The sequence below is a fragment of the Bubalus bubalis genome, chromosome 12, assembly GCF_019923935.1.
Source record: "Bubalus bubalis isolate 160015118507 breed Murrah chromosome 12, NDDB_SH_1, whole genome shotgun sequence".
Lineage (NCBI taxonomy): Eukaryota > Metazoa > Chordata > Mammalia > Artiodactyla > Bovidae > Bubalus > Bubalus bubalis.
The window spans coordinates 18,774,915-18,802,114 of record NC_059168.1 but is presented as its reverse complement, the minus strand read 5'-3'; the positions used below and the strand labels follow the sequence as shown (position 1 = coordinate 18,802,114).

At 40.0% G+C, this 27,200-nt stretch overlaps 1 protein-coding gene across 3 annotated transcripts in view; it reads left to right on the top strand.

Moving 5' to 3' along the window:
- The window catches only part of FEZ2 (fasciculation and elongation protein zeta 2), a 59,439-nt gene that overhangs the window by 20,777 nt on the left and 11,462 nt on the right, over nt 1–27,200 (top strand). For all 3 annotated transcript variants that reach the window (XM_044925821.2, XM_006056851.4, XM_006056850.4), the window contains exon 5: nt 557–825. In XM_044925821.2, the coding sequence (XP_044781756.2) occupies nt 557–825 (269 nt within the window). The remainder of the gene's footprint in view (nt 1–556; nt 826–27,200) is intronic.

Below are 27,200 nucleotides of genomic sequence, written 5' to 3'. Positions count from 1 at the left end.
TTCAACAATGTCCTATTTCTCTACTACTTCCTGAGAATAAAGGGAAGTGCTGAGAAAAACCTGAAAAGGGGCTTCAGGAAATCGTCTGCCCTTCATCTTCCCAATTCTCAGTAAGATTCACACACTGGGGCATGTATGTTTAAGTATGTATTTAGCTTAATTCTTTGAATTGGACTTTTCATCTCTTCAGAAGTGCCCCAGAACCCTGCTCAATGGCCTGTGATTTCTTTTCAGTACAGTGATTTCCTGTACTCTCTCTCTGCTTTTGTGTTCTTTTCCTTGCACAAGCTTATTAAGTCTGGACTGAAGTACTGTTCATGGAACCATTGATTTTAGACAAGTAAAAAATTTTGTTATACTTTTCTTCTCAGCCATTTGAGAAGTAACTTTCCCCACCTACCTCTACTCAGACCTGCCCACCAGGAGTCTGAGACAACCACAAACCGTTTAATTGCTCAGAATATGATGTTTTTGCTCTTTGGCAAGAAACACTTTGCTGTGCTGCCTTGAAACATTTTGGTCTTCGTGTCCGCTCTGCTTTGCTTTTCGGTCACAGGGGTGAAAAGGCTGTCGGTGTCTGAATTAAATGAGCTGCTGGAGGAAATCGAGACGGCCATCAAGGAGTACTCCGAAGAGCTGGTGCAGCAGCTGGCCCTGCGAGACGAACTGGAGTTTGAGAAAGAAGTGAAGAACAGCTTTATTTCTGTTCTCATCGAAGTGCAAAACAAACAGAAAGAGCACAAAGAAACAGCCAAAAAGAAAAAGAAACTCAAGAACAGCAGCTCTCAGAACGGGAAGAACGAGAGAAGCCACATGCCCGGCACAGTAAGTGGTGTTGTGTGGGTGACGCGAACACGCTGGAAGCGGCTTCCGTGAGGCCAGCAGAGGCGGGCAGGACCCGCGTGTGCAGGAGCAGGGCGTGCGCGGGGTCTTCACCAGAGAGCTGAAGGATTGTGTTCAAGACTGCCAGTGTACTCTGCTCCTTCCGAGAGGTGTTTTCTTGGGGTGAGGGTATGATGGTTATCTGGACAACTCAGTGCTGAAATGTTTAGGAGGGAGGTAAAAAGAAGGAAGAGAGGGAGAATAAAAGAGAATGTCTGAAGGAAAAGCTTTAGCAGGTGACCATTTCAGTACCTCAAAATGTTAATAGAGGCTATTTATATTTGGCTGGTGGGCAACTGAATGATACTGCTCTCTTGTTTTTGCTTAGCCCTTGTGAGATATAGTAAGAAATGGGGTGCTTTTAGAGGTAGTTGAACTATACGGAGCCTAAAAGCAGAGGTTGACATTTAAATCATTTTCTCCTGATTTATGAGTAAAGTTGGAATGAGAGGATGTTACAGGCAGTTCCATGACATTACCCATTTGGCCTAGTATTTGGCAGACTAGACTATTACTGACTGGTGAAAACAACTCGAGGATATTTGAATCTTTGACTTTTGGTACGAAGCTTTTTGTTTTCTGCTTTTCATTTTTCATAAGTGGTGCTGTTAATTTCACTTGATTAAACTTCATTATAAACCTTAACTATTAAGTGAGATACATTTCCTGTTGGTCTTATGGGCATTTCATTTTTCTTTGATAAATTGAGACCTTGTATCTTGCCACCTTTATGTTTCTATATGAAGAAGTGTTGGCTTTGTTTTAAACTTGAATGGTTGGGCAAAGGGATTCATTTTCTAAATGGATTGTACCTTTTAAATTCACGATAGTGAAAACATGATAATGCAAATTATATCAAACTGGCCGTTACATCTTGAGTTACAAAAATTCTGTCTTTGACTAAGTCTGATTTATTCTTTCTAAAGACTGCTTATCAGAGAAATAGATCTCATTGATCAGACTCTGATAGAATCCAGGAAAGAGCGTGGCAGTTCTGGGATGTGGAACTACCAATGAGAGGTAATACAAACCAAAAAGAATCTTACGATTTAGTCCATTCATTATATTGTCTTTGGCCTATGAGTATATGCACATTTTCTTAGTTTAATGTTATTTGTACGCTGAAAAGACATAGTTTATAAACAGACTTTGCAAAAATTGCCAGATACGTGGAGCAAAACATTTTTTAGAAATGGTGGTATTGGTTAAAGTGTTTAGTGACTTCTAGCGACAACTCTGAAGAAAACAGCACCCACCAAACAAAAAATCCCCACCCATACATTCCCCAAACCAAAACATTTGTTTGAGTATACAGCCCTGGATAAAGTTTGCTTTAATGAGGAACAGTATTTTATATCTCAAATTAAAATTGTACCCTTTAAATTGTCCTTTTATGCAGGTGTGATTAAATAAAATGCTTAGTTAAAAAGTCATAGCATGGTTGGTAATTTCTGCCTATCTACTTTTAGGGGTTACATGTAATTCCTCCATTTATTTGTGTTAACATTTAGGCGAGGAAAATAAATGTATCCCTAGAGTAGTTTAAATGCTTCTTTTTCTAACTCCCATTTAAAAAGGGTTTGAGTGGATTCATTGTGTGATTTTACATGGTATTTATGTTGAGAAATGGATTTGACAAGGCAACGTTTAGGTCTTATTTGAACTTTTATTAGCCTTGAAATAGATTCATAGGAACAGTAAATTTTTTTTCCCCCACAGTATTTGGACATGTGAAGTTGCTTCTTGAGTCCTGATCTGCTATTTGTGTCAAAACCTTTAATTAGGCTAATAATGGCATCACCAAGCTTGTGGCACTAGTTCCCGCCATCATTATGAAGCTTAAAAGGATGGCAAAAAGCCATTCCATTTGTGACACAAGGAGCCTGAAACCTATCAAGGATTCTGAAAATAGTGATCAGTGGCTCAAAGGAACTTTAAAGTGAAATGGCCAGTGGCGAAACAGATTCCAAGATACTGCCTTTCCAGGCCTTTTATATAACATGCAGTTTTGGCAAGGCCTGATCTCTGTGGATTGGCTGTCACATTTGGTGGTTTAGTTGCTCATTCGTGTCCAGCTCTTTTGTGACCCCATGGACTGTAGCCTGCTACGCTCCTCTGTCCATGGGATTTCCCTAGCAAGTTATATTTCCCTGGAGTGGATTGTCATTTCCTTCTCTAGGGGATCTTCCTGATCCAGGGATCGAGCTGCGTCTCTTGCATTGTAGGCAGTCTCCGGCAATGTAGATGGATTCTTTACCGACTGACTCACCAAGGATTGGTGACCCTTTTGTAGATATCATGCATTACTTGTTTTCTAATAACATTGGTCACTTTTTTTCTTTTTACCTTAGATATGTTTTATATCTATCAAAGACTTGGACTTCTTCATTATTCCCTTAAGCACATTTCATTGAAACAGAGCATCAATTTGTAGTACTTTATCCATAATTGCCAGCTTGTTTCCTTTTGGTACAGAGAGACTGTAATAAAATATGAGTGTGAATAGAGCAGAGTTTAGGTTTTCATTTTGGACGCATACTTTGTTTGAAACATTTGCTACAGTGAAAAAAAATTAGTGGCTTTAGAGAAGCTATTCATAAATATTAAATAAATTTCTGAGTATCTTCTGAAAGTGAAAATGTTGATTTAGTTTTTAAAGTTAATCTGTTACATGTTGGATAAGATAAAACTACTCATTCAGTAAACATTTGCAGAGTATCTTTCTTGTGCCAGGCACTGTTGAAGATACAGTGGTGAATAAAACACGTAAGGCCTCTGGCCTCTTGGAGATTATATTCTAACAAGGGAGACAGGCACTAAACAAAGAAAAGTGTGACTAGACATTGTAACTTCAGGTAGTAACAAATTCCATCAAGAAAAGGAAAAGCTTGGTTGAGGCAGTTGCTAGCAATGCTATGGGGAGCTGTTTCCAATGTGGTAGTCACCTTGTCACTTGCTTCTTCTGGTGGGCTGGGCAGGTTGTCCTGCCCCTCTTCAGCTCTCTGTTAGGAGGGGATGTTGGAAGAGTACATCTTCTCCTTGGCTAATGAGACTTAAGTCAGTTCAGTTCAGTCCCTCAGTCGTGTCCTACTCTTTGCAACCCAATGGACTGCAGCACACCAGCCTTCCCTGTCCATCCGCAACTCCCGAAGCTTGCTCAAAGTCATGTCCATCGAGTTGGTGATGCCATCCAACCATCTCATCCTCTGTTGTCCCCTTCTCCTCTTGCCTTCAATCTTTCTCAGCATCAGGGTCTTTTCCAGTGAGTCAGTTCTTTGCATCAGGAGGCCAAAGTATTGGAGCTTAAGCTTCAGCATCAGTCCTTCCAATGAATATTTAGGGTTGATTTCCTTTAGGATGAACTGGTTTGATCTCCTTGCAGTCCAAGGGACTCTCAAAAGTCTTCTCCAACACCTCAGTTCAAAAGCATCAATTCTAGAGTTTCAATTAATAGAGTCAGAGACTTTATTTCCTTTATCCTATTCAGTATCTAGAAAACCAGGAGTTGGGAGTAGAGATCGGAATGGTTGAAGGGCACTGTTGGTGGGTTTGGTGGCGTGCATGCATTTCTTTGAACTGACTATGTTGTGTTGGGCTGTGGCGTGACCATTTATGCTACTGCCTTTTTCTGGAGTGACCTTCCTTCCTTTCCTGCTTCCACTGTCCTCTTGGGAGATTTCTTTTCTTCTTTTTTTTTTTAACTCATTATTCAAAATAATGGTCAGGCATTATCTTCCTTTCTTAGACCTTTTCTTGATGACTCTTACTCCAATGCAAAATTGACAGTCCTCTCCTTCTGGGGTTAGTATTATTCCTCTTAACTGTTGCTGTTAGTACCATGATGCCATATTGTAATTTTTTGTTTTCATGTCTGTCTCCTTTATGGTTCCCTGTGGATAGAAAATGTAACTTTATCTAACTTATTCCTATGTCCCACATTAGGTCCTCAATAAATTTCTGATGAAGAAATAGTAAAAAAAAAAAAAATTTTTTTTTTTTTTTTGCTAATCTGTATTTCTTGGATCTTTCTGCCAGGTGCCAAACACATTGAGGCTGAATAGCATATTGATTAAGAACTTTGGGTTAAGAGCTCTGATTGAATCCTGGTCCTGCCCCTGGGTACATACCCCTTTGAATTTTGGAGGGATTAAGTGAAATTATGATGTGTATATATCCTGAGTAAATGCTAGTTATATGTCCAGCTGTTTACTAGACATTTCTCCCTGAATATCTTGTGGGTATCAGGAATTTATCTTATCAGACTGAACTCACCGTTTTTCCTGAAGGTGAATTTATTCCTTATATATTTCTTCTGACTATAGTGAAACTATAGTCTCCCCATTCACCAAAACCAGTGGAATTTTTAGGTCAAAAATACAGTTTTAAGCAACATCTTTTCAAAGTGTCCTACATAAATGTTACCCAGTAATAGCATAAGTCGAGTGGCCATTTCCCCAAACCCCCAACGGATGATGGTTATTATTATTCTTCTTACATATACTGATCCAGTAGGCAGATAATGGTTTGCTTTATTGACTGTATTCTTTGTGAGTTGCCTGTTGTGTCACATTTGAGCTGACGGTACACATACTCCTGCTGTCTAAGTACCATACTCTGTGGTGATCAGTTGCTTAAGTCTCTCCTTAGGAAGGAGTGCAGTCTTTGCGAGGACTCACTCACATTGTTTCCCCAGCATTGCACCTAATTTGTCAATACACATTTGTTAAATTGAAACTTCACAATAAAGAGGATGGAATCTCAGAGGATTTGGATTTGTGCTTTGAATTATTGTTCTGTCAAGGATTTTTTGGGGCGGGGGCCAGTCTTCTGCTTCTATCAAGTAGATTCACAGGTCGTTGAATTTCAGTGGCTGTTTACAGGAGTACAAGAACAGGTTGAAGTACACCAGCTGTCTCTACATTAGTAATTTAAGAGATTAAACTAATTTAGTAGTGGTTGTCATCTGGAGTTATCTCACATTGTAAAGACATTAGTGTTTGCCTGCCTAGAATGGATGTTCTTCCTGCTTCGGAATCCAGTGTTTGTCAATTACAAGTCATGTGTAAGGTTTCTTATTCAAAGCCTAGGCCTGAGAAGATGGGAGTGTATACAGTATCTTTTCTGTTGTCCATGTTGCACGGAACTGTTGAGAGTTCTAGTGTATCGCTGGCACCACCAGCAAAAATGTATTGGGTTGTCCAAAGAGTTCATTCAGGGTTTTCTGTAAGACACAGTCTTTGACCAACCCGGTATAATTGCTTCAGTCTATCCCAAAGAAGTTTATTCTGAAAGCTTCTGAGATATTAGTAATTGGTGACTCCATTGTAAAAAGAATCATACTACCCTAATTTATTGCTTTTGGTGTTGGAAAGATAACTGCTTAAGAATGAGGAGGAGCTAGGGCTTGGATGATAGATAATCTTTTTTGTGTGTATTTTTCTTTCACAGATGCATTGCTCCATCTATCTGTATGACTCACTTAGCTTGTATTATGACTAACAGTCAATCTATTTTATTTCTCTTTTACATGCAAAAATGCCCAGTATTAGTTTTTCATTTAATCTTGACCAAAACTGACTTTAAGAAACATTTATTTTTATTTAGACAGTTACTATTAGATTATTCTGAAGTTTTCTAGTTTATACAGGCAATAAAGCCTAGAAGGAATTGTTCTGGCATAATTTCTTGAATTTGGTGCTCTTTAAATAACAAGGACCTGTGTTTCTGTTGTTGTTCCTTTTTAATTTGGAATTAAAAAAAATTACATTTCCTAAGATAATTTAGCCCAGGGATTAGCAAAGCAAACTATTGGCTGAGGGCCAAATCAACCCTCTGCCAGTTTTATTAATAAAGTTTTATTGGAACACACCTATGTTCTTTCATTTATACGTGGTCTATGACTTCTTTGGTGTTAGAAGTAGAGAGTTGAATAGTTGTAACAGAGACTGTGTGGGCTGCAAATCCAAAAATATCTACTATCTAGCCCTTTATGGAAAAGTTTGCCAACCCCTGATTTAGACTAAAATTGATAAAATTAAAAATTAGAAGAAAAAAAAGTAAGCTTTTAAGTGAGTTTGTGTAGATAAAAGATTACTGTGTTGTGACTACAATTTACTATAAAACATAGCCCTATTTTATTCTCAGAGTGTGTTGAATTATTCCTTTTCTCAGGGCCCCTCCAGCAGCCTAAGTTATGCCCACAGATGGTGATACTGTCCATCTCCAAGTCACTTGGCATGGGTCCCCACCTAATAACAGACCTGTGTGCTGTGTGTATCAGATTCCCAGATGGTGTTCAGTCGTTCAGTTGTGTCTGACTCTGTGACCCCAGGGACCGCAGCACACCTAGCTTCCCTGTCCTTCTCTGTTTCTCAGAGTTTGCTCAAACTCATGTCTGTTGAGTTGGTGATGCCATCCAACCATCTCATCCTCTGTCGTCCCCTTCTCCTCCTGCCCTCAATCTTTCCCAGCATCAGGGTCTTTTCCAGTGAGTGGGCTTTTCACATCAGGTGGCCAAAATATTGGAGCTTCAGCTTCAGCATCAGTCCTTCCAATGAATATTCAGGGTTGATTTTCCTTTAAGATTGACTGGGTTGATCCCAGTTTCCCATTAACTAAATGAAGAGAGCCAGCAGGTAAACCAGTTGTCTCCAGACTGGGGGACAAATGAAAAAAAACAGAAAACAAACTGACAATTCGTTGAACGTACTGTATTTATACACAGTGATAAAAGGTAGTTTAAAGAGAGTAGTAGAGAAGATGGGAAAGGGCTGTTTCTGTTCCTTTTCTAAATAGTGGTAGTTGAGAGGATAAAGTCAGCTCTATACACATACTTGAATGTAAATATTAACACATTTTCAACAATAGTTTGTTGATGATATTTTATAGTACTTTGCATTTATATATTGCAAAGAATATTCCTAAAAATTAGCATTAGGCATAAAATGGAAGGTCAGTATAGGGTGGGGAGAAACTTAGTCATGCATGTTTATTATTTTAATAATTCACACCTATGAATTAAAAATTACTTTAGATATGGAACAAATTTGTATTTTGGTGGTACCTGGTGGCTTAGCTGGTAAAGAATCTGCCTGCAATGTGGGAGGCCTGGGTTTGATCCCTGGGTTGGGAAGATCCCCCGGAGAAGGGAACTGCTACCCATTCTAGTATTCTGGCCTGGAGAATTCCATGGACTGTATAGCCTATGGGATCACAAAGAATCGGACACAACTAAGCGACTTTCACTTTCACTTTATTGCCTAGAGAAATGTTATTTAGAGATAGTTTTTGCTATCTTACTATTATGTACTGTTTGTTTTCTGCAGTGGTTTTTTGGTATCTGACTGTAATAGTGAACTTTCATGATTTAGCAGTTACTGTAGTAAAAATCAGAAGTCTATTCGTTTTTATTTTAAACTTTTTATTTTGTATTGGAGCATCAGATCAGATCAGTCGCTCAGTCGTGTCCGACTCTTTTTGACCCCATGAATCGCGGCACGCCAGTCCTCCCTGTCCATCACCAACTCCCGGAGTTCACTGAGACTCACGTCCATCGAGTTGGTGATGCCATCCAGCCATCTCATCCTCTGTTGTGATAGTTTCAGGTGAACTGTGAAGGGATTCAGTCATACGTATACATGTTTCCATTCTCCCCCAAGTTCCCCCCTTATCCAGGCTGCCATAGGAAATTGAGCAGAGTTCCTTGAGCTATACAGTAGGTCTTTGTTGGTTATCCATTTTTTAAAATACAGCAGTGTGTACATGTCCATCTTAAACTTCCTAACTGTTCCTTCCCCCTATCCTTTGCCCTGGCAAGCATAAGCTTGTTCTGTGGGTCTGATTTCTGTTTTGTAAGTAAGTTCATTTATATAAATGTGATCCAAAAGGATATATGAGCCCCAGTGCGTGTGAATGAAGTCATTTCTAAATGTCAGTATGACACTCTTGGTCCACCCATGTTGTTGCAAATGGCATTATTTCATTCTTTTTAATGGCTGAGTAATATCCCATTGTACCACATCTTCTTTATCCATTCCTCTGTCGATGGACATTTACACTGCTCACATGCCCTGGCTATTGTAAACAGTCCTGCAGTGAGTGTGTATCCTTTTGAATCATGTATTTCTCAGGATTCTGCTCTTGACCCCTTTATGTCTTGGAGAGGTTTGTAATTGTTAACATAATACAAATTCAAGTAAAAGCCATAATATGCCAGGAACCTCTGAACTTACTGTATATTTAGAGTATCCAGAAGTATCAGAAAAGAGTTCATAAATCTGCCAGGGTTATTTTACTCTAATTAGTAGCTTTGAAAATGCTTGCCAATACTTAATTACCATATTAAGATTAAATTAAATAAAAATTTTAAAAGATCTTCAAATACAAGCAATTAAATTGCTGCTAGTCCATTTACTCCTATTCATATCCCATCTTTCTGCTTTGAGAGTGAATTTATAAAATAGTAGTTCAATATTTAAGATGTATTTAAATATTTACCTGCTTTGGTGTAACTCATTTTCTAACTTGGATCTTTAAAAAATTATTTTTGGGTAGAGTTTGCATGTATAACTGATTTATAATCACATTAAAATTATTTGATTTGAGGACGTGTCAAAACAAGCAAGATCAATTTTTACATCTTAGGTAATAGCTCACTAATCATTTGAATATTTTTACTTTTTTTTTTTTTTAACATTTAACTGTTGCTTTCAATTCTATGCTTTTCTCATCTTTTGTATTTTGATTATTTTGAGAATTTGAACTAAAAAATTAACCACTGTTCTTTACTGTAAATTAATATTTGAAGATCATGTCACTTAAACTATTACAAATGATGTGATTTATAAAGAACAGTAATTATGTTTGAATTTCACTTTCTTCTGAACTTTGAGTATAAAGAATATTAATGGAGTTAGAGCATGGATTAGAATAAGAGTCAGAAATAGGTGAAAAGCATTTCCTAATTGCTTCTCCCAAACTTTTTTCCTGTTATTGAGCTTTGATATTAAGTTTTTTTTTATTTTTTAGTAACATATGCCTCATGATCTGGAATTTGCTGGATAAATATGCTGATTTGTGAAAAATTAATCCTTGTCTTTTTATTATTATTATTTTTTAATTTTATTTTATTTTTAAATTTTACATAATTGTATTAGTTTTGCCAAATATCAAAATGAATCTGCCAGAGGTATACATGTGCTCCCCATCCTGAACCCTCCTCCCTCCTCCCTCCCCACACCATCCCCCTGGGTCGTCCCAGTGCACCAGCCCCAAGCATCCAGTATCGTGCATCGAACCTGGACGGGCAACTCGTTTCATACATGATATTTTACATGTTTCAATGCCATTCTCCCAAATCTTCCCACCCTCTCCCTCTCCCACAGAGTCCATAAGACTGTTCTATACATCAGTGTCTCTTTTGCTGTCTCGTACACAGGGTTATTGTTACCATCTTTCTAAATTCCATATATATGCATTAGTATACTGTATTGGTGTTTTTCTTTCTGGCTTACTTCACTCTGTATAATAGGCTCCAGTTTCATCCATCTCATTAGAACTGATTCAAATGTATTCTTTTTAATGGCTGAGTAATACTCCATTGTGTATATGTACCACCACTTTCTTATCCATTCATCTGCTGATGGACATCTAGGTTGCTTCCATATCCTGGCTATTATAAACAGTGCTGCGATGAACATTGGGGTACACGTGTCTCTTTCCCTTCTGGTTTCCTCAGTGTGTATGCCCAGCAGTGGGATTGCTGGATCATAAGGCAGTTCTATTTTCAGTTTTTTAAGGAATCTCCACACTGTTCTCCATAGTGGCTGTACTAGTTTGCATTCCCACCAACAGTGTAAGAGGGTTCTCTTTTCTCCACACCCTCTCCAGCATTTATTGCTTGTAGACTTTTGGATCGCAGCTATTCTGACTGGTGTGAAATGGTACCTCATAGTGGTTTTGATTTGCATTTCTCTGATAATGAGTGATGTTGAGCATCTTTTCATGTCTTTGTTAGCCATCTGTATGTCTTCTTTGGAGAAATGTCTATTTAGTTCTTTGGCCCATTTTTTGATTGGGTCATTTATTTTTCTGGAGTTGAGCTGTAGGAGTTGCTTGTATATTCTCGAGATTAGTTGTTTGTCAGTTGCTTCATTTGCTATTATCTTCTCCCATTCTGAAGGCTGTCTTTTCACCTTGCTAATAGTTTCCTTTGATGTGCAGAAGCTTTTAAGGTTAATTAGGTCCCATTTGTTTATTTTTGCTTTTATTTCCAATATTCCGGGAGGTGGGTCATAGAGGATCCTGCTGTGATGTATGTCAGAGAGTGTTTTGCCTATGTTCTCCTCTAGGAGTTTTATAGTTTTCTGGTCTTACGTTTAGATCTTTAATCCATTTTGAGTTTATTTTTGTGTATGGTGTTAGAAAGTGTTCTAGTTTCATTCTTTTACAAGTGGTTGACCAGATTTCCCAGCACCACTTGTTAAAGAGATTGTCTTTAATCCATTGTATATTCTTGCCTCCTTTGTCAAAGATAAGGTGTCCATAGGTGCGTGGATTTATCTCTGGGCTTTCTATTTTGTTCCATTGATCTATATTTCTGTCTTTGTGCCAGTACCATACTGTCTTGATGACTGTGGCTTTGTAGTAGAGCCTGAAGTCAGGTAGGTTGATTCCTCCAGTTCCATTTTTCTTTCTCAAGATTGCTTTGGCTATTCGAGGTTTTTTGTATTTCCATACAAATTGTGAAATTATTTGTTCTAGCTCTGTGAAGAATATTGTTGGTAGCTTGATAGGGATTGCATTGAATCTATAAATTGCTTTGGGTAGTATACTCATTTTCACTGTATTGATTCTTCCAATCCATGAACACGGTATATTTCTCCATCTATTGGTGTCCTCTTTGATTTCTTTCACCAGTGCTTTATAGTTTTCTATATATAGGTCTTTAGTTTCTTTAGGTAGATACATTCCTAAGTATTTTATTCTTTCCGTTGCAATGGTGAATGGAATTGTTTCCTTAATTTCTCTTTCTGTTTTCTCATTATTAGTGTATAGGAATGCAAGGGATTTCTGGGTGTTGATTTTATATCCTGCAACTTTACTATAGTCATTGATTAGTTCTAGTAATTTTCTGGTGGAGTCTTTAGGGTTTTCTATGTAGAGGATCATGTCATCTGCAAATAGTGAGAGTTTTACTTCTTCTTTTCCAATTTGGATTCCTTTTATTTCTTTTTCTGCTCTGATTGCTGTGGCCAACACTTCCAAAACTATGTTGAATAGTAATGGTGAAAGTGGGCACCCTTGTCTTGTTCCTGACTTTAGAGGAAATGCTTTCAATTTTTCACCATTGAGGATAATGTTTGCTGTGGGTTTGTCATATATAGCTTTTATTATGTTGAGGTATGTTCCTTCTATTCCTGCTTTCTGGAGAGTTTTGATCATAAATGGATGTTGAATTTTGTCAAAGGCTTTCTCTGCATCTATTGAGATAATCATATGGTTTTTATTTTTCAATTTGTTAATGTGGTGTATTACATTGATTGATTTGCAGATATTGAAGAATCCTTGCATCCCTGGGATAAAGCCCACTTGGTCATGGTGTATGATCTTTTTAATGTGTTGTTGGATTCTGATTGCTAGAATTTTGTTAAGGATTTTTGCATCTATGTTCATCAGTGATATTGGCCTGTAGTTTTCTTTTTTTGTGGGATCTTTGTCAGGTTTTGGTATTAGGGTGATGGTGGCCTCATAGAATGAGTTTGGAAGTTTACCCTCCTCTGCAATTTTCTGGAAGAGTTTGAGCAGGATAGGTGTTAGCTCTTCTCTAAATTTTTGGTAGAATTCAGCTGTGAAGCCGTCTGGACCTGGGCTTTTGTTTTCTGGAAGATTTTTGATTACAGTTCAATTTCCGTGCTTGTGATGGGTCTGTTCTTCCTGGTCGAGTTTTGGAAAGTTGTACTTTTCTAAGAATTTGTCCATTTCTTCCACGTTGTCCATTTTATTGGCATATAATTGTTGATAGTACTCTCTTATGATCCTTTGTATTTCTGTGTTGTCTGTTGTGATCTCTCCATTTTCATTTCTAATTTTATTGATTTGATTTTTCTCCCTTTGTTTCTTGATGAGTCTGGCTAATGGTTTGTCAATTTTATTTATCCTTTCAAAAAACCAGCTTTTGGTTTTGTTGATCTTTGCTATGATCTCTTTTGTTTCTTTTGCATTTATTTCTGCTCTAAGTTTTAAGATTTCTTTCCTTCTACTAACCCTGAGGTTCTTCATTTCTTCCTTTTCTAGTTACTTTAGGTGTAGAGTTAGGTTATTTATTTGACTTTTTTCTTGTTTCTTGAGGTGTGCCTGTATTGCTATGAACTTTCCCCTTAGGACTGCTTTTACCGTGTCTCACAGGTTTTGGGTTGTTGTGTTTTCATTTTCATTCGTTTCTATGCAAATTTTGATTTCTTCTGTGATTTGTTGGTTATTCAGCAGCGTGTTGTTCAGCCTCCATATGTTGGAATTTTTAATAGTTTTTCTCCTGTAATTGAGATCTAATCTTACTGCATTGTGGTCAGAAAAGATGCTTGGAATGATTTCTATGTTTTTGAATTTACCAAGGCTAGTTTTATGGCCCAGGATGTGATCTATCCTGGAGAAGGTTCCATGTGCGCTTGAGAAAAAGGTGAAATTCATTGTTTTGGGGTGAAATGTCCTATAGATATCAATTAGGTCTAACTGGTCTATTGTATCATTTAAAGTTTGTGTTTCCTTGTTAATTTTCTGTTTAGTTGATCTATCCGTAGGTGTGAGTGGGGTATTAAAGTCTCCCACTATTATTGTGTTATTGTTAATTTCTCCTTTCATACTTGTTAGCATTTGTCTTACATACTGTGGTGCTCCCGTGTTGGGTGCATATATATTTATAATTGTTATATCTTCTTCTTGGATTGATCCTTTGATCATTATGTAGTGACCTTCTTTGTCTCTTTTCACAGCCTTTGTTTTAAAGTCTATTTTATCTGATATGAGTATTGCTACTCCTGCTTTCTTTTGGTCCCTATTTGCATGGAAAATCTTTTTCAGCCCTTCACTTTCAGTCTGTATGTGTCCCCTGTTTTGAGGTGGGTCTCTTGTAGACAACATATGTAGGGGTCTTGTTTTTGTATCCATTCAGCCAGTCTTTGTCTTTTGGTTGGGGCATTCAACCCATTTACGTTTAAGGTAATTACTGATAAGTATGATCCCGTTGCCATTTACTTTATTGTTTTGGGTTCGAATTTATACACCGTTTTTGTGTTTCCTGTCTAGAGAATATCCTTTAGTATTTGTTGGAGAGCTGGTTTGGTGGTGCAGAATTCTCTCAGCTTTTGCTTGTCTGAAAAGTTCTTGATTTCTCCTTCATACTTGAATGAGATCCTTGCTGGGTACAATAATCTGGGCTGTAGGTTATTTTCTTTCATCATTTTAAGTATGTCTTGCCATTCCCTCCTGGCTTGAAGAGTTTCTATTGAAAGATCAGCTGTTATCCTTATGGGTATTCCCTTGTGTGTTATTTGTTGTTTTTCCCTTGTTGCTTTTAATATTTGTGTTTGATCTTTGTTAATTTGATTAATATGTGTCTTGGGGTGTTTTGCCTTGGGTTTATCCTGTTTGGGACTCTCTGGGGTTCTTGGACTTGGGTGATTATTTCCTTCCCCATTTTAGGGAAGTTTTCAACTATTATCTCCTCAAGTATTTTCTCATGGTCTTTCTTTTTGTCTTCTTCTTCTGGGACCCCTATGATTCGAATGTTGTAGCGTTTAATATTGTCCTGGAGGTCTCTGAGATTGTCCTCATTTCTTTTAATTCGTTTTTCTTTTATCCTCTCTGATTCATTTATTTCTACCATTCTATCTTCTAATTCACTAATCCTATCTTCTGCCTCTGTTATTCTACTATTTGTTGCCTCCAGAGTGTTTTTAATTTCACTTATTGCATTATTCATTATATATTGACTCTTTTTTATTTCTTCTAAGTCCTTGTTAAACCTTTCTTGCATCTTCTCAATCCTTGCCTCCAGGCTATTTATCTGTGATTCCATTTTAATTTCAAGATTTTGGATCAATTTCACTATCATTATTTGGAATTCTTTATCAGGTAGATTCCCTATCTCTTCCTCTTTTGTTTGATTTGGTGGGCATTTATCCTGTTCCTTTATCTGCTGGGTATTCCTCTGTCTCTTCATCTTGTTTAAATTGCTGAGTTTGGGGTGTCCTTTCTGTATTCTGGCAGTTTGTGGAGTTCTCTTTATTGTGGCATTTCCTCGCTGTGTGTAGGTTTGTACAGGTGGCTTGTCAAGGTTTCCTGGTTAGGGAAGCTTGTATCGATGTTCTGGTGGATGGAGCTGTATTTCTTCTCTCTGGAGTGTAATGAAATGTCCAGTAATGAGTTATGAGATGTCTATGGTTTTGGGGTGACTTTGGGCAGCCTGTATCTTGAAGCTCAGGGCTGTGTTCCTTTGTTGCTGGAGAGTTTGCTTGGTATGTCTTGCCCTGGAACTTGTTGGCCCTTGTGTGGTGCTTGGTTTCAGTGTCGGTATGGAGGCGTTTGATGAGCTCCTGTCAATTAATGTTCCTTGGAGTCAGGAGTTCCCTGGAGTCAGGGTTTGGACTTAAGCCTTCTACTTCCAGTTATCGGTCTTATTTTTGCAGTAGTTTCAAAACTTCTCCTTCTATACAGCACCATTGATAAAACATCTACGTTAAAGATGAGAAGTTTCTCTACTGTGAGGGTCACTCAGAGAGGTTCACAGCGTTACATGGAGAAGAGAAGAGGGAGGAGGGAGTTAGAGGTGACCCAAATGAGATGAGGTGGAGTCAATAGTGGAGAGAGTGGGCTAGCCAGTAGTCACTTCCTTATGTGCACTCCACAACTGGACCGCTCAGAGATGTTCACGGAGTTATACAGAGAAGAGAAGAAGGAGGAAGGAGACAGAGGTGGCCAGAAGGATAAAAGGGGGAAATGAAAAGGAGGGAGACAGATCCAGCCAGTAATCAGTTCCCTAAGTGTTCTCCACTGTCTGGAACACACAGAAATTCACAGAGTTGGGTAGAGTAGAGAGGGGTTAGGGAGGAGATACAGGCAACCTGGTGGAGAAAATGGAGAGTCCAAAGGGAGAGAGAGCAGTCAAGCCAGTAATCTCGCTCCCTAGTGAAAAATGGGTCCTGAAGATTGGGTTCTTAAAGGTACAAAATTGGTAACAAATACATAAAAGCAAAAATTAAAAATCTAGAGTAGAGTTTGGAATTTCAAAAATACGATGTTAATGAAAAGAAGAAGGAAAAGAAAGAGAGAAAAAACGAACAAAGAAAAACAAGGTCGTGAAAATTATAAAAAAACTACAGGTACAAAATTGATAACTAATACCAAAAAGCAAAAATTAAAAATCTAGAGTAGAGTTTGGAATTTCAAAAATACAATGTTAAAAAAAAAGAAGAAGAAAAATAAAGAGAGAAAACAAACAAACCAACAAAAACAATGTCACAAAAATTATAAAGAAAATACAGGTACAAAATTGATATCAAATACCAAAAAGCATAAATTAAAAATCTTGAGTAGAGTTTGGAATTGCAGATATACAATGTTATATAAAAGAAGAAGAGAAAGAAACAGAGGGAAAAAAAAAGAAAAAAAAAAGTCACAGAAATTATAAAAAAAACTATAGGTACAAAATTGATAACATATACCAAAAGGCTAAAATTAAAAATCTAGAGTAGTGTTTGGAATTTCAAAAATACAATATTAAAGAAAAGAAGAGAAAGAAAAAAAAAACAAAACACGGTCAAAAATTATAAAATATATGTATGAAGTATGCTGAAGAAAAAAAAAATAGGGTCTTTTTTTTTTTTTTGCAAATTTATAGGTTATAAAAGTGGAAATTAAAGGACAATAGAGGACTTAAAATTTAAAAAAAAATTAAAAAAAAAAGATTGATCGTAAAAATAGTAAAAATATATCTAGGTCTTTCTCTGGTTTTGTTGTGAGTATTGTGGGTTCAGTTCATTTTTGGCTAGTTTCTTGGTCCGACTTATATTTCTCAAGATCTATAGGCCTCTTCCTATGTAGTCCGTAGTAACCACAGGGTTTTAATCTATGGCCTGTAGCTTCCAAGGCGTTTCCCTCTGTTATAGCTTCTTCTGTTTGCTGGTCTCTTCAGTGTCTGGTTTCCGCCCTGACACAAAGGGGACGGTGGAGGACACTATTTTTTTTTATTTTATTTAGGCTCACTTGTTCAGCTGCGCTGTGGGGAGGGAGTGAGGGATGCTGCAAACAGATAACACTGGCGTGCACTTGCAGTGCCTCAGCCACACTGGGTCTGCCCCCGCTCACGGCGCGTGTAGCCTCCCTGCCCACACTGCTCGGGCTCTAGGTTGTTCCGCCGGGAACAGTCAGAGGCCGGCCCTGGGCTGAGCTCCCAGGTCCAAGCCGCTCAGGTTCAGGCATTCGGGTAGTCCTCAGAGGCGCAGACTCGGTTGGGCCTGCGTTTTGTGCTCTTCCCAGGTCCGAGCAGCTCAGGTGATGTGTTTGGCGGGCGCCAATGCTGCGACTTATCGCCTCCCCGCCACTCGGTTATCTGGGTGTAAAACCAACGCACCTTCTCAGGCAGATGTTGACTGTCCAGACCCCCAAGAAGTTTTAGTTAGCAAAGCAGCCTGCTTACAGTTTTATAGATAGTGTCTCTCTGGGGCTGCGATTGCCCCCTTCCGGCTCTGGCTGCCTCTCACTGGAGGGGGAAGGTCTGCAGCCGGCTATCTCTGTTCAGTCCTTTGTTCTGTGCGCGGGCCTGGCGGTGTCTTAGGTTAGGGCTGGCTTTTCGCGTGGTAGATATCCCACAGTCTGGTTTGCTAGCCCAAATTATTTCGCTCAGATAGTGCTCAGGACATTCGGGCCAGATTCTTACTCTAAATGATGCAGCCCGCGCCGCGCTTCCCTGCCCAGCCCCCGCTTGCTAATGCCGTGTGCAGGTGTCTGCGCTGCTTCTCCGCTGGGGGAGTTACCTAGGGCTCGCAATCTGCGATTTTTAATTGTTTATTTATTTTTTTCCTCCCTGTTATGTTGCCCTCTGTGCTTCCAAAGCCCGGCACAGATTTGGCAGTGAGAAGGTTTCCTGGTGTTTGGAAACTTCTCTCTTTTTAAGACTCCCTTCCCGGGACGGAACTCCGTCCCTCCCTCTTTTGTCTCTTTTTTTGTCTTTTATATTTTTTCCTACCTCCTTTCGAAGAGTTGGGTTGCTTTTCTAGGTGCCTGATGTCCTCTGCTGGCATTCAGAAGTTGTTTTGTGGAATTTACTCGACGTTTAAATGCTCTTTTGATGAATTTGTGGGGGAGAAAGTGTTCTCCCCGTCCTACTCCTCCGCCATCTTGGCTCCTCCTCCTGATATTTAGATTTTTAAGGCTTTCCTGATAGAGGTCTGTGCCACAGGGGGTCACGTGAGGTGTCAGCTTAAGAGAAAAGCTAGGAAAATTTGGTAGCGGGAATAGTCTGACTTTCCTGACCTCTGGGTTAGTTTGGTTTTTCTCTGTCTTGGATCCTGCTTTCTGTGAAATGAGTTAAGCTGGTCATATACTGTGCAGAGAATGAGCTGGTTTAAGACTCTGGAAAAGAATTAACAGACCACAATGCTGTATCTGATTCCGTGTTGCTTTTCAGTTTATGTGGTGTTGTCTAGCTGTTTTTATTGTTCAGAAAGACCTTGAATTACCTAAGAGTGTTACTTGTTTTCTGTTCAAGTTTTCTGGCTGACTCAGTCCCAGACAGTAGTATCTTTCTTTGTGTTGTCTTCAGTCCTTTTTAAGCTGGGGACTATAATCATGGTGGTTATTTCTGTTGCTATTTTATTTATATGAGGATAACTTGAAATACTCTTGTTTACTGTTTGGGAGAAAAGTAGAAAGAAAGTAGAAATGTATGGTTATTTCTCTTTGGGAGTTTTTTCCCATATGTTGTTCTAGCCCCCCCCCCCCTTTTTTTTTTCTAAATTGTTCTAGCCTTTAAAGGGGAATACAGCCCAAACATTTTTTGAACATTTATATTTGCTGAACATGCTAAGTGCTTCCCATGAACTATTGTATTTTTCCTCACAACAACCCTGTAAAGCAGATATTATTGCTGTGCTGTGTTGTGCTTAGTCGTGTCGGACTCTTGTGACTCCGTGGACTGTAGCCCGCTAGGCTCCTCTGTCCACGGGATTCTCCAGGCAAGAATACTGGAGTGGGTTACTGTTTCCTCTTTCAGGGGATCTTCCCAGACCCAGGGATCAAACTGATGTCTCTAGCATTGCAGATGGATTCTTCACTGCTTGAGCCATATTGCTGCCATTTCTTAAATGGGTAAACGAAAGCTCACCAGAGGACTTGGCTCACAGACCAGTGTGCGTTGGAGTGCAGATGAACAGACTGTGCAGAGGTGGGGGACCTGTGGCTCTGGGCTCTCCAGTTCTGAGCTGTGCAGGGTGATATGGATGGGCCTGGAGGGCTTGGCTCATTTCTTTGTCTTTTAGATTTTTACAGATTTTTTTTTTTAATCTTCTATATCTTGTTTACACTTTGTTGCTCCTGTTTTCATCTGAGAAAAATTTCCAGAGAATGACTGACTTTGAAACTTTAGTACATACTCATGCCAAGGAAGGAAGCAGTCATGAGGCAGTCGTGAGTGTTCTCAGTATACACCATGTGACCAAGGCCCTGAACTCGGTAAACCCCTTCCCTTGTCCTTGCCTTGTTACTTTGGCACTTTGTCAGCGGTGAGGGGAACAATAAAGTGAATACTGTAATGCTTAATCATTTTCCTGCTTATAAATGGGCTCCCATCAAAATTTCCATTCTGAGAAGGGCATTTTACAGAGCTATTAACACCTTCATTAAGATGTGGTGGATCGATTACAAAATAATTTTAGGCTCAAAGAACCTTCACCAGCACTTCACTTTGAATTTGAAAGTTTGGGTCCTTCCAATATCTGATCTGAATCTAGAAATGGTGGATTACATGGAGGCGTTTTTGACATACTTAACACTGCTGCTGTTTATTTTAATTAAATTGTAACAGCCCTTTATTGAATGTCCTTTGTTTCACCAAACATTTGTAACCTTGAGACTTACTTTTGTCATACTTTGGCATGGCTCTTGCACTTTCATCTGAGAAATGTTCAACAGAGAAATGCCTCTCTTCTTCCCTCTTTTCATTTCTCTTCCTCCTTCCTTCCATCTCTCTCCTCCTCCGTCTTCCTACTTATAAAATTTAAGCACAGAGAAAGTCTTCTCACCGGCCCAGTTGAGTATCATAAGTACCTAATAACACTGCATCTGCTCTTAAGCATATAAATGCAGTGTTCCTAAATGAGATGATGTTTTACTCAAAAGTACATTTAATCTGCCTCTGAGGTCTTATCTTTTTCAAAATTCATTTTGCCTTCCAAGAGGGTGTATTGTTTTTGGAATTTATTGGGCAGACGTAAAGCAGAATCTGTTGTGCCTTCTGTGGGGGCTCTTGCCCTTTTCCTTCTTGTCTTACCAGTAGTCTCTCCAGTCTCGTTCATTAATCTTCTTCTACTTGCTACTGTTTCATTATCCTAGGGATTTCAGATTTCTTAGTTACTCCACTGTTTTACAAACCATGTCAACAGGATGATTTCATCTCATTGATCTCACGTTGACCTCTCAGGCTCTTCAGTGGACTTTGCCAGAACTCCACCGTTCATTCCTTTGACAAATAACCTTATATCTTGTCATATCTTATTTCTTCTATTCACCTTTAGATTACTTTTGCCTTTTAACTTGTTTAAAAAAAAGTTTCTCTCCTGCTAGAAATCAAGAGGCCCCCTGCTATGGTTATCCGAGGCTCTAAGACTGGTCTTAGGTGTTGCGTCTTCGGCCTAGCAGACGTTTATAAATGCTTGCCATGACACAGGCGCGGGACATATCATGGGAATAGAGAACCTAAAGACCTAGTCTTTATCTCCAAAATGTACTCGTGTCTGCAGAAGAATAAGGAAGCCACTGGAGTTGATGGCTCTGAACGTGTCATCTGGCTGGGCAGTCTGTCACTGCGGAGTGCTTACGTCATGGCCTTGTGTCTTTTAGTCTCATACTGTTCGGTGTCCATGTGTATGTGCATATGCATGGCTTTGACTTGCCTTCTTAAAAAATCATGTATCTTCTTAGAAGTTACAAATAAGACCTTTAAAAATGACATCTTTAATCCTCCGCTTCACAGATGAGGAGACAGGCCTTTGTAGGCTCAGGGACTGCTGTCATGTCACACAATTAGTGGCAAAGCTGGGCAAGAGCCCGATCTCTGATTTCTAGTCCAACATTTTTCTATCCAAGAACACTGTTGAAAAATTTTCTGATTCCAAATACTTTTGACTAAGGTGTGATTCCTGGTTTCATAAAAAAATAAAATCTGGAAGTATTTCACTGGTAATCGCTGAAAATTTTGCAGTTGAAGCCAGTGACGGTCCATCAGGTGCCCCCTGCGTGCATGAGGATGGCTTTGTGCTTTGTGGGCATGAAGGTGTCTCTGATATTGTTTCTCTCCTTAAAGACTGTGAGATGGAGTGATTTATGAAAACTTGACCCAAACTTTCTTTTTTCTTTCTGCACTCTTTTTTCTTTAGATCTTGTGCCTCATCCCCACTTTTTAAAAAAATAATTTTTTTTCTTTTATTTAGAAATAAAGGCCATACATTGGTGTGTAAGGCTAAGGTATACAGCGTGAAGGTTTGATGTATGTATGTGGTGAAATGATTACCATAATAAGATTAGCTAGCATCTGTCTTCTCATATAGATACAGTAAAAGGAAAGAAAAGAGACAAGAGGTTTCCATTTTTGCCAGGATTCACTCTCATGTATCCTGTGACAGCGTTAGGTAGAACCGTGTTGTGCGTTCCCTCGCTAGTGCTTTCGTCTCACAGCTGGAAGGTTATACCTGTTGACCACTTTCCTCCAGTCTCCTCTCCCCTCACCCTCCATCTCTGGTAATCACAGGTCTGATCTCTTTTTTCTATGAGTTCAGGTTTTTATTTTAAGATTACTCTATAGGTGAGATCATATAGTATTTGTCTTAGAGAAAGACTGACTTCACTTAGCATAATTCCTTCAAGGTTCATCTGAGTGGCAAATAAATTTTTATCTTTTCATTTACGGCTATTAGACAAACATATATTGATCTCTTAATCATGTGCCAGGCATGGGTATTAAGGATGCGGAGTGCACCCTTTCCTCTGGGGCGTGCTGCCTGTGTGCTGGGGATCTGATGACAAACCATCCGAGGCACATGCAGTGGTTCTCAACCAGGCCCCCCCAGGACACATCAGGCAAGTCTGAAAACGTTTGGCAAAGTCACAACTTGGGGGGATGGGGGGTGGTGTCCTGGGCATGCTGCTGAGTAGAGGCCAGAGATGCCGCTCAGCATCCTGCAGCCCACAGGACTGCTGTCTCGGCAGAGAGTCACACATCTGATCCTGGCGTCAGCAGTGTCAAGGTTGAGAAGCCAGGGGTAGGGTGCTAATTGCTGTGTTCAGGACAGCTTCCGTGTCTTGAGTGTCTTCTGTGCCTGGTACTGCCTGGTGGTGGAGGCGTTGTGCGTTATTGTCACTCGTAGTTTCGTTTAGAGGTCTGAATTGAGTCCTGAGGACAGGTGAGGGAAGGAGGGAACAGGCACACTGAGCAGAGGGGGTGGTATGGACAGCCCCCTGGAGGAGGTGACAGGAGCCCCTGGGGAACTGAAGGTTGTTGTTCATTGTGGCTAGAAGTTGAGGGAGGTAAATCAAGAAAAAGAGGGTGAGGAATAGCAAAGTGGAAGCCAGAGAATGGAGGGCTTTGAATGCTACACTACAGCATTTGGCCCTTATTTAAAGGTTGTAAGAAACCCAGGAGAGGTTTTAAGTTGCCGGTTACATGTTCAGATTTGTCTCTTGGAAGGGTAAATTTGGTGTTTCAGTGAGCATTGATTGGAAGGAGACAGCTAGAGCTACGGAATTGATTTGGGGGCTCTTGCTATCATCGAGTAAGAAATGAGTCAAGGAAGTGACAGCGATGGGAGAGTAGCTGAATTGTACAGATCTTAAGGGGCTCGAATCTGTCGGGACACTGGGGAAGGGAGGAAACAGAGTCGGGTCGTTGATTTCTGCCTTGCGGTGGCATAGATACAGACATGCAGGTCTCTTCAACAGGAACTGCAACAGGCAGAGCCCTTGGGGGATGTCTGTCCTTCCCGTCGGCTCTGGATGGTACAGCCACTTGGGGTACAAAGAGTGAGCCTCCCTTTGCAGCATCTCCAGCACGCATGGATGGAGAGAGGACAGGGCCAGTAGTAACACCTTCTTATGGAAGGAAGGGAGAATGGAAACACTCAGTAGCCACAGTTTCACATCCTGCTGGAGAGGATAACAGGACCCCTTTTGGTTTTCCTTTGAGAGGCTCTACTGTCCATTGTCTTTTGTAGCTCATCTAGGTGGGTGTATAATTCATGTCTCAGCTCACATGTCACCTCCTAGGAGAACTTTTCTCTGCGCTCTCAGTGTAAAGTAGGCATCCAGTTTTTAATTGTTGTAGCTATTGGCAGGGTGTGCATTATCTGCCATCATCTGGTTCCTTTCCTTCTGTTAACTTTTCCTGCTCCTCTTAGCCTGGAATGTCAGGTCACAAGGGTGCGAGGGACCTTGTCTGATGTGTTCACGTTGAATCCTTAATACATGGCATAATATGTGGCTCCGTATATTTTTTGAAAGAATGAGTAAATGAAGGAGAGAGGTGTAGAATGCTGAGGGAGAAACAGGCTTTTAGTAAAAACATTTTTTGGTGGGGGAGAGGAAGATGAATTTGGTCTTCGGTATGATGCGTTTTTTTGGAATGTTTAAGTACAGATATCCAATAGGCCACTAAACATAAACCCAGGAAGGAGATTATAATAAAGGCAGCTAGTGTTTCTCAAGCCCTTCCTTTGTGCCAGACTGTGTTCTGAGCACTTGATATAGTGGAGTGGTGGATCTCCAGAGGCAGAAGTTGAAGTGGGAAAAGCAGAGTGTGCATGAGAAGAAAGACAGGGACACAGTTCTGGGGAGACACCAGTATATAAGAGGTGAGCAGAGAAAGAGGCTTCTCGCAGAAGAAGCAACCCAGAGGCAGGGGGACCCTGGGAGAGTGTGGTATCTAGAAACCCAGGGAAGAAGGAGGAGAAATTACTGAATGTCTCCGAGAGATCTAAAGGGTGTCCGCAGCCTTTCAGCATCAAAGAAATGATGCTGGGAAGAGTTGTTTCTGGAAACCCCAGGGAAAGAGAGGTTGAGGGTTTGAGAATTTAAAGGTGGTAATGGTGGGAATCCACCTACTCATGGAGGAGACACTGGAAACTCCAGTTCAGTCCCTGGGTCAGGAAGATGCCCTGGAGAAGGGAATGGCAACCCACTCCAGTATTCTTGCCTGGAGAGTCCCATGGGCAGAGGAGCCTGGTGGGCTGCAGTCCACGGGGTCGCAAAGGGTCCGACACAGCTGAGCAGGCACGCACAGCAGTGGGAAAGGGCTTGCAGAGAGGTGGAGTTTGAACATGCAGTCAAGGGAGGCATCGTTACTCAGTGGTTCCTGGGGAGGTGAGGGTTGATGGCAGCTGGAGCTGGGGAGGCGTATCTTTCAGACAGTTTCTCTTTACTTCCCCGAATGTTCTGATTTTTCTTGTTCTGTCATTTTCCCAGTGGAGCCTTACTGGCTGCAGTGTTGCCTGCTTGGTCAGGATCTGCTGGGGCCTCACTGCCCACAGTTACTGACTCAGCTGCCACCAGCCACGAGGGCAAGGGTTCTACAGGGAGTTCCTTTACTATAAACTTCTTTGGGCAGGATCACCTGTTATTTTTGTATTTTTTTAAGTTACTCTGACTTCACGTGGTTGCACTTTCATTCACTTTCACTCAACCTGGTTGCAGGAAAGCCATCTTTCATAGATAACGCAGGCTGTTGGCAGTTGAAATGGCTCAGTAATATCCAAAACTGGACATTTAATAGATTTAACTTTGTTTAAGAATTTAAAAATTTGCATAAACTAACTCCCCCCTTCCCTTCCTACCAAGGGATGGAAATTAGGTTTCCAATTGGAAAAGTAAAGACTGTGTTTTTATTTTAAAATTTCATTTCTTTCTTTATTTTGGGCTGTGTTGGGTTTTTGTTGCTGCACGCAGGCTTTCTCTAGTTGTGGAGAGCAGTCTTCTCACTCTGATGGCTTCTCTTGCGGAGCATGGGCTCTGGGCCTGCAGGCTTAGTTGTCCTGTGGTTTGTGAAATCTTAGTTCCAGGGCTAGAGATCGAACTCATGTTGCCTGCCTTGGCAGGTGTATTCTTAACCACTGGACCACCAGGGAAGTCCCAAGATAGTGTTTTTAGAATGCTCTGTTTAAATGTGAAGTATACCTTAGTTTTCCGATACATTGATTCTAAAATGTTTTGCTTGAGGTATTCTGAATTTCTCTCTGACTTTAACATGCCTATAGGTAGTAGAGCGAACTAATATAGAAAATTAAGTATTTTTTCTCTTTGTTGCTTTTGAAAGGAACATTTGAACATATGTCTACATTTGATAGACATAATTTATTTGAAAAGAGTTTTATCATAGATGCTGGGTCCTAAGAAGTCCATCCTTTTGATAATCTGTTTAAAGAAATGTGAACAAATTATATGATAGTGTGAGAAATCTACAGACATGATTATCTGGAGGTGTTAATACTAACCTTCCCTGATAGCTTAGTTGGTAAAGAATCTGCCTGCAATGCGAGAGACCCCTGTTCAATTCCTGGGTCAGGAAGATCCGCTGGATAAGGGATAGGCTACCCACTCCAGTATTCTTGGGCTTCCTATGTGGCACAGCTGGTAAAGAATCTGCCTGCAATGGGGGAGACCTGGGTTTGATCCCTGGGTTGGGAAGATTCCCTGAAGAAGGGAACGGCTACCCCCTCCAGTATTCTGGCATGGAGAATTCCATGGACTGTATAATCCATGGGGTTGCAAAGAGTCAGACACGAGCGCCTTTCACTTTAATACTAACCTAATTCATCAAAAGGAAGAGTTAATGCTGCCAGCAAAGTTAACAGCATGTTTAGTGGGGGTGTCTTAACCAGACATTTGATTCTTACTGAGACAAAGTGAAATGTAGAGATCCTGGAAGGACAGGGTTAGAGGAGAGATGTAGTTGGACGAACTCACATGAGGTACTTGGATTTTCAGAAACACCATCGAGTATGTGATTGATACAAAGGCATTGAGCTTCTTCAAAGATGAAACCTTTTGGTATCTCTCAGCTTTTTGTTGTGTGGACTTCTTTATACACTTAAAATTCACTGAAGACTACAAAGACCTTTTGTTTATAAAGATTATATTGCTTTTTTTTTTTTTTTACTATATTAGGAGTTAAAACTGAAAAATTTAACATATTAACTCATTTAAAAATACCAATAAGGGGAGCTCAACTGGGTGCTTTGTGATGACCTACAGGGATGGGGTGGGAATTGGGGAGTGGAGGGAGGTCCATTAGGAGGGGATATGTGTATATACATAGCTGACTTTTAAAAATCCATGTAAAAAACCAACAGGAAAATGGGGAAAATATAAATAAGAAAATTACTCATGCTTATGTAAATAGCTTATTTTTATGAGAAATAACTATGTAAAAAGATTAAGAAAAATGGCATTGCTATGCATTTTTTCCAGCCTCAATACCTGACTTAATCGAAGACAGCTAGATTCTCAAATCTGCTTCTGCATCCAGTCTGTCATTTTAAATATTGTACTTTAAATCATGAGAGAGTGAGAGTAAGAATTATATCTTAGTATTTCTAAGAAAATAATTTTGAGCTCTTTGACCCCTGAAAGGGTTTCAGGCTTCCTGGGATAGAGGTGGGTTTGGCCCTGGACAATGCCTTAGGAATCACTGAGCTACACTTTGCGTTTCTTGAGGGTAGAGACCATTGCCTTGGTTCCCTTTTTTTCTGCTCCTTAGGGCCTAGTAAAATATTCTTTATGTTGACACCTCAGATGTATTTACTGACACAACTCACCCCCATAAAATTCCAGGGGAAGGAAGCATCCGGTGAATCAGGACTGAGCTTCCGCTTCAGAATGCCTTTCCCCTTGATTAGTCATGCTGTAAGAGGATCCATCACAGTCCTTGAACTCAGCAGCCACAGAGGTGCCCCGGACTCTTTCCACCGTCTGACGAGTTTGTAGACTGGGTTACACATCAAGATGAGTAGTGTAGGGAAACAGTATTCCCTTTTCCGCACAGCAAGTTCTAGGAAGTCTTG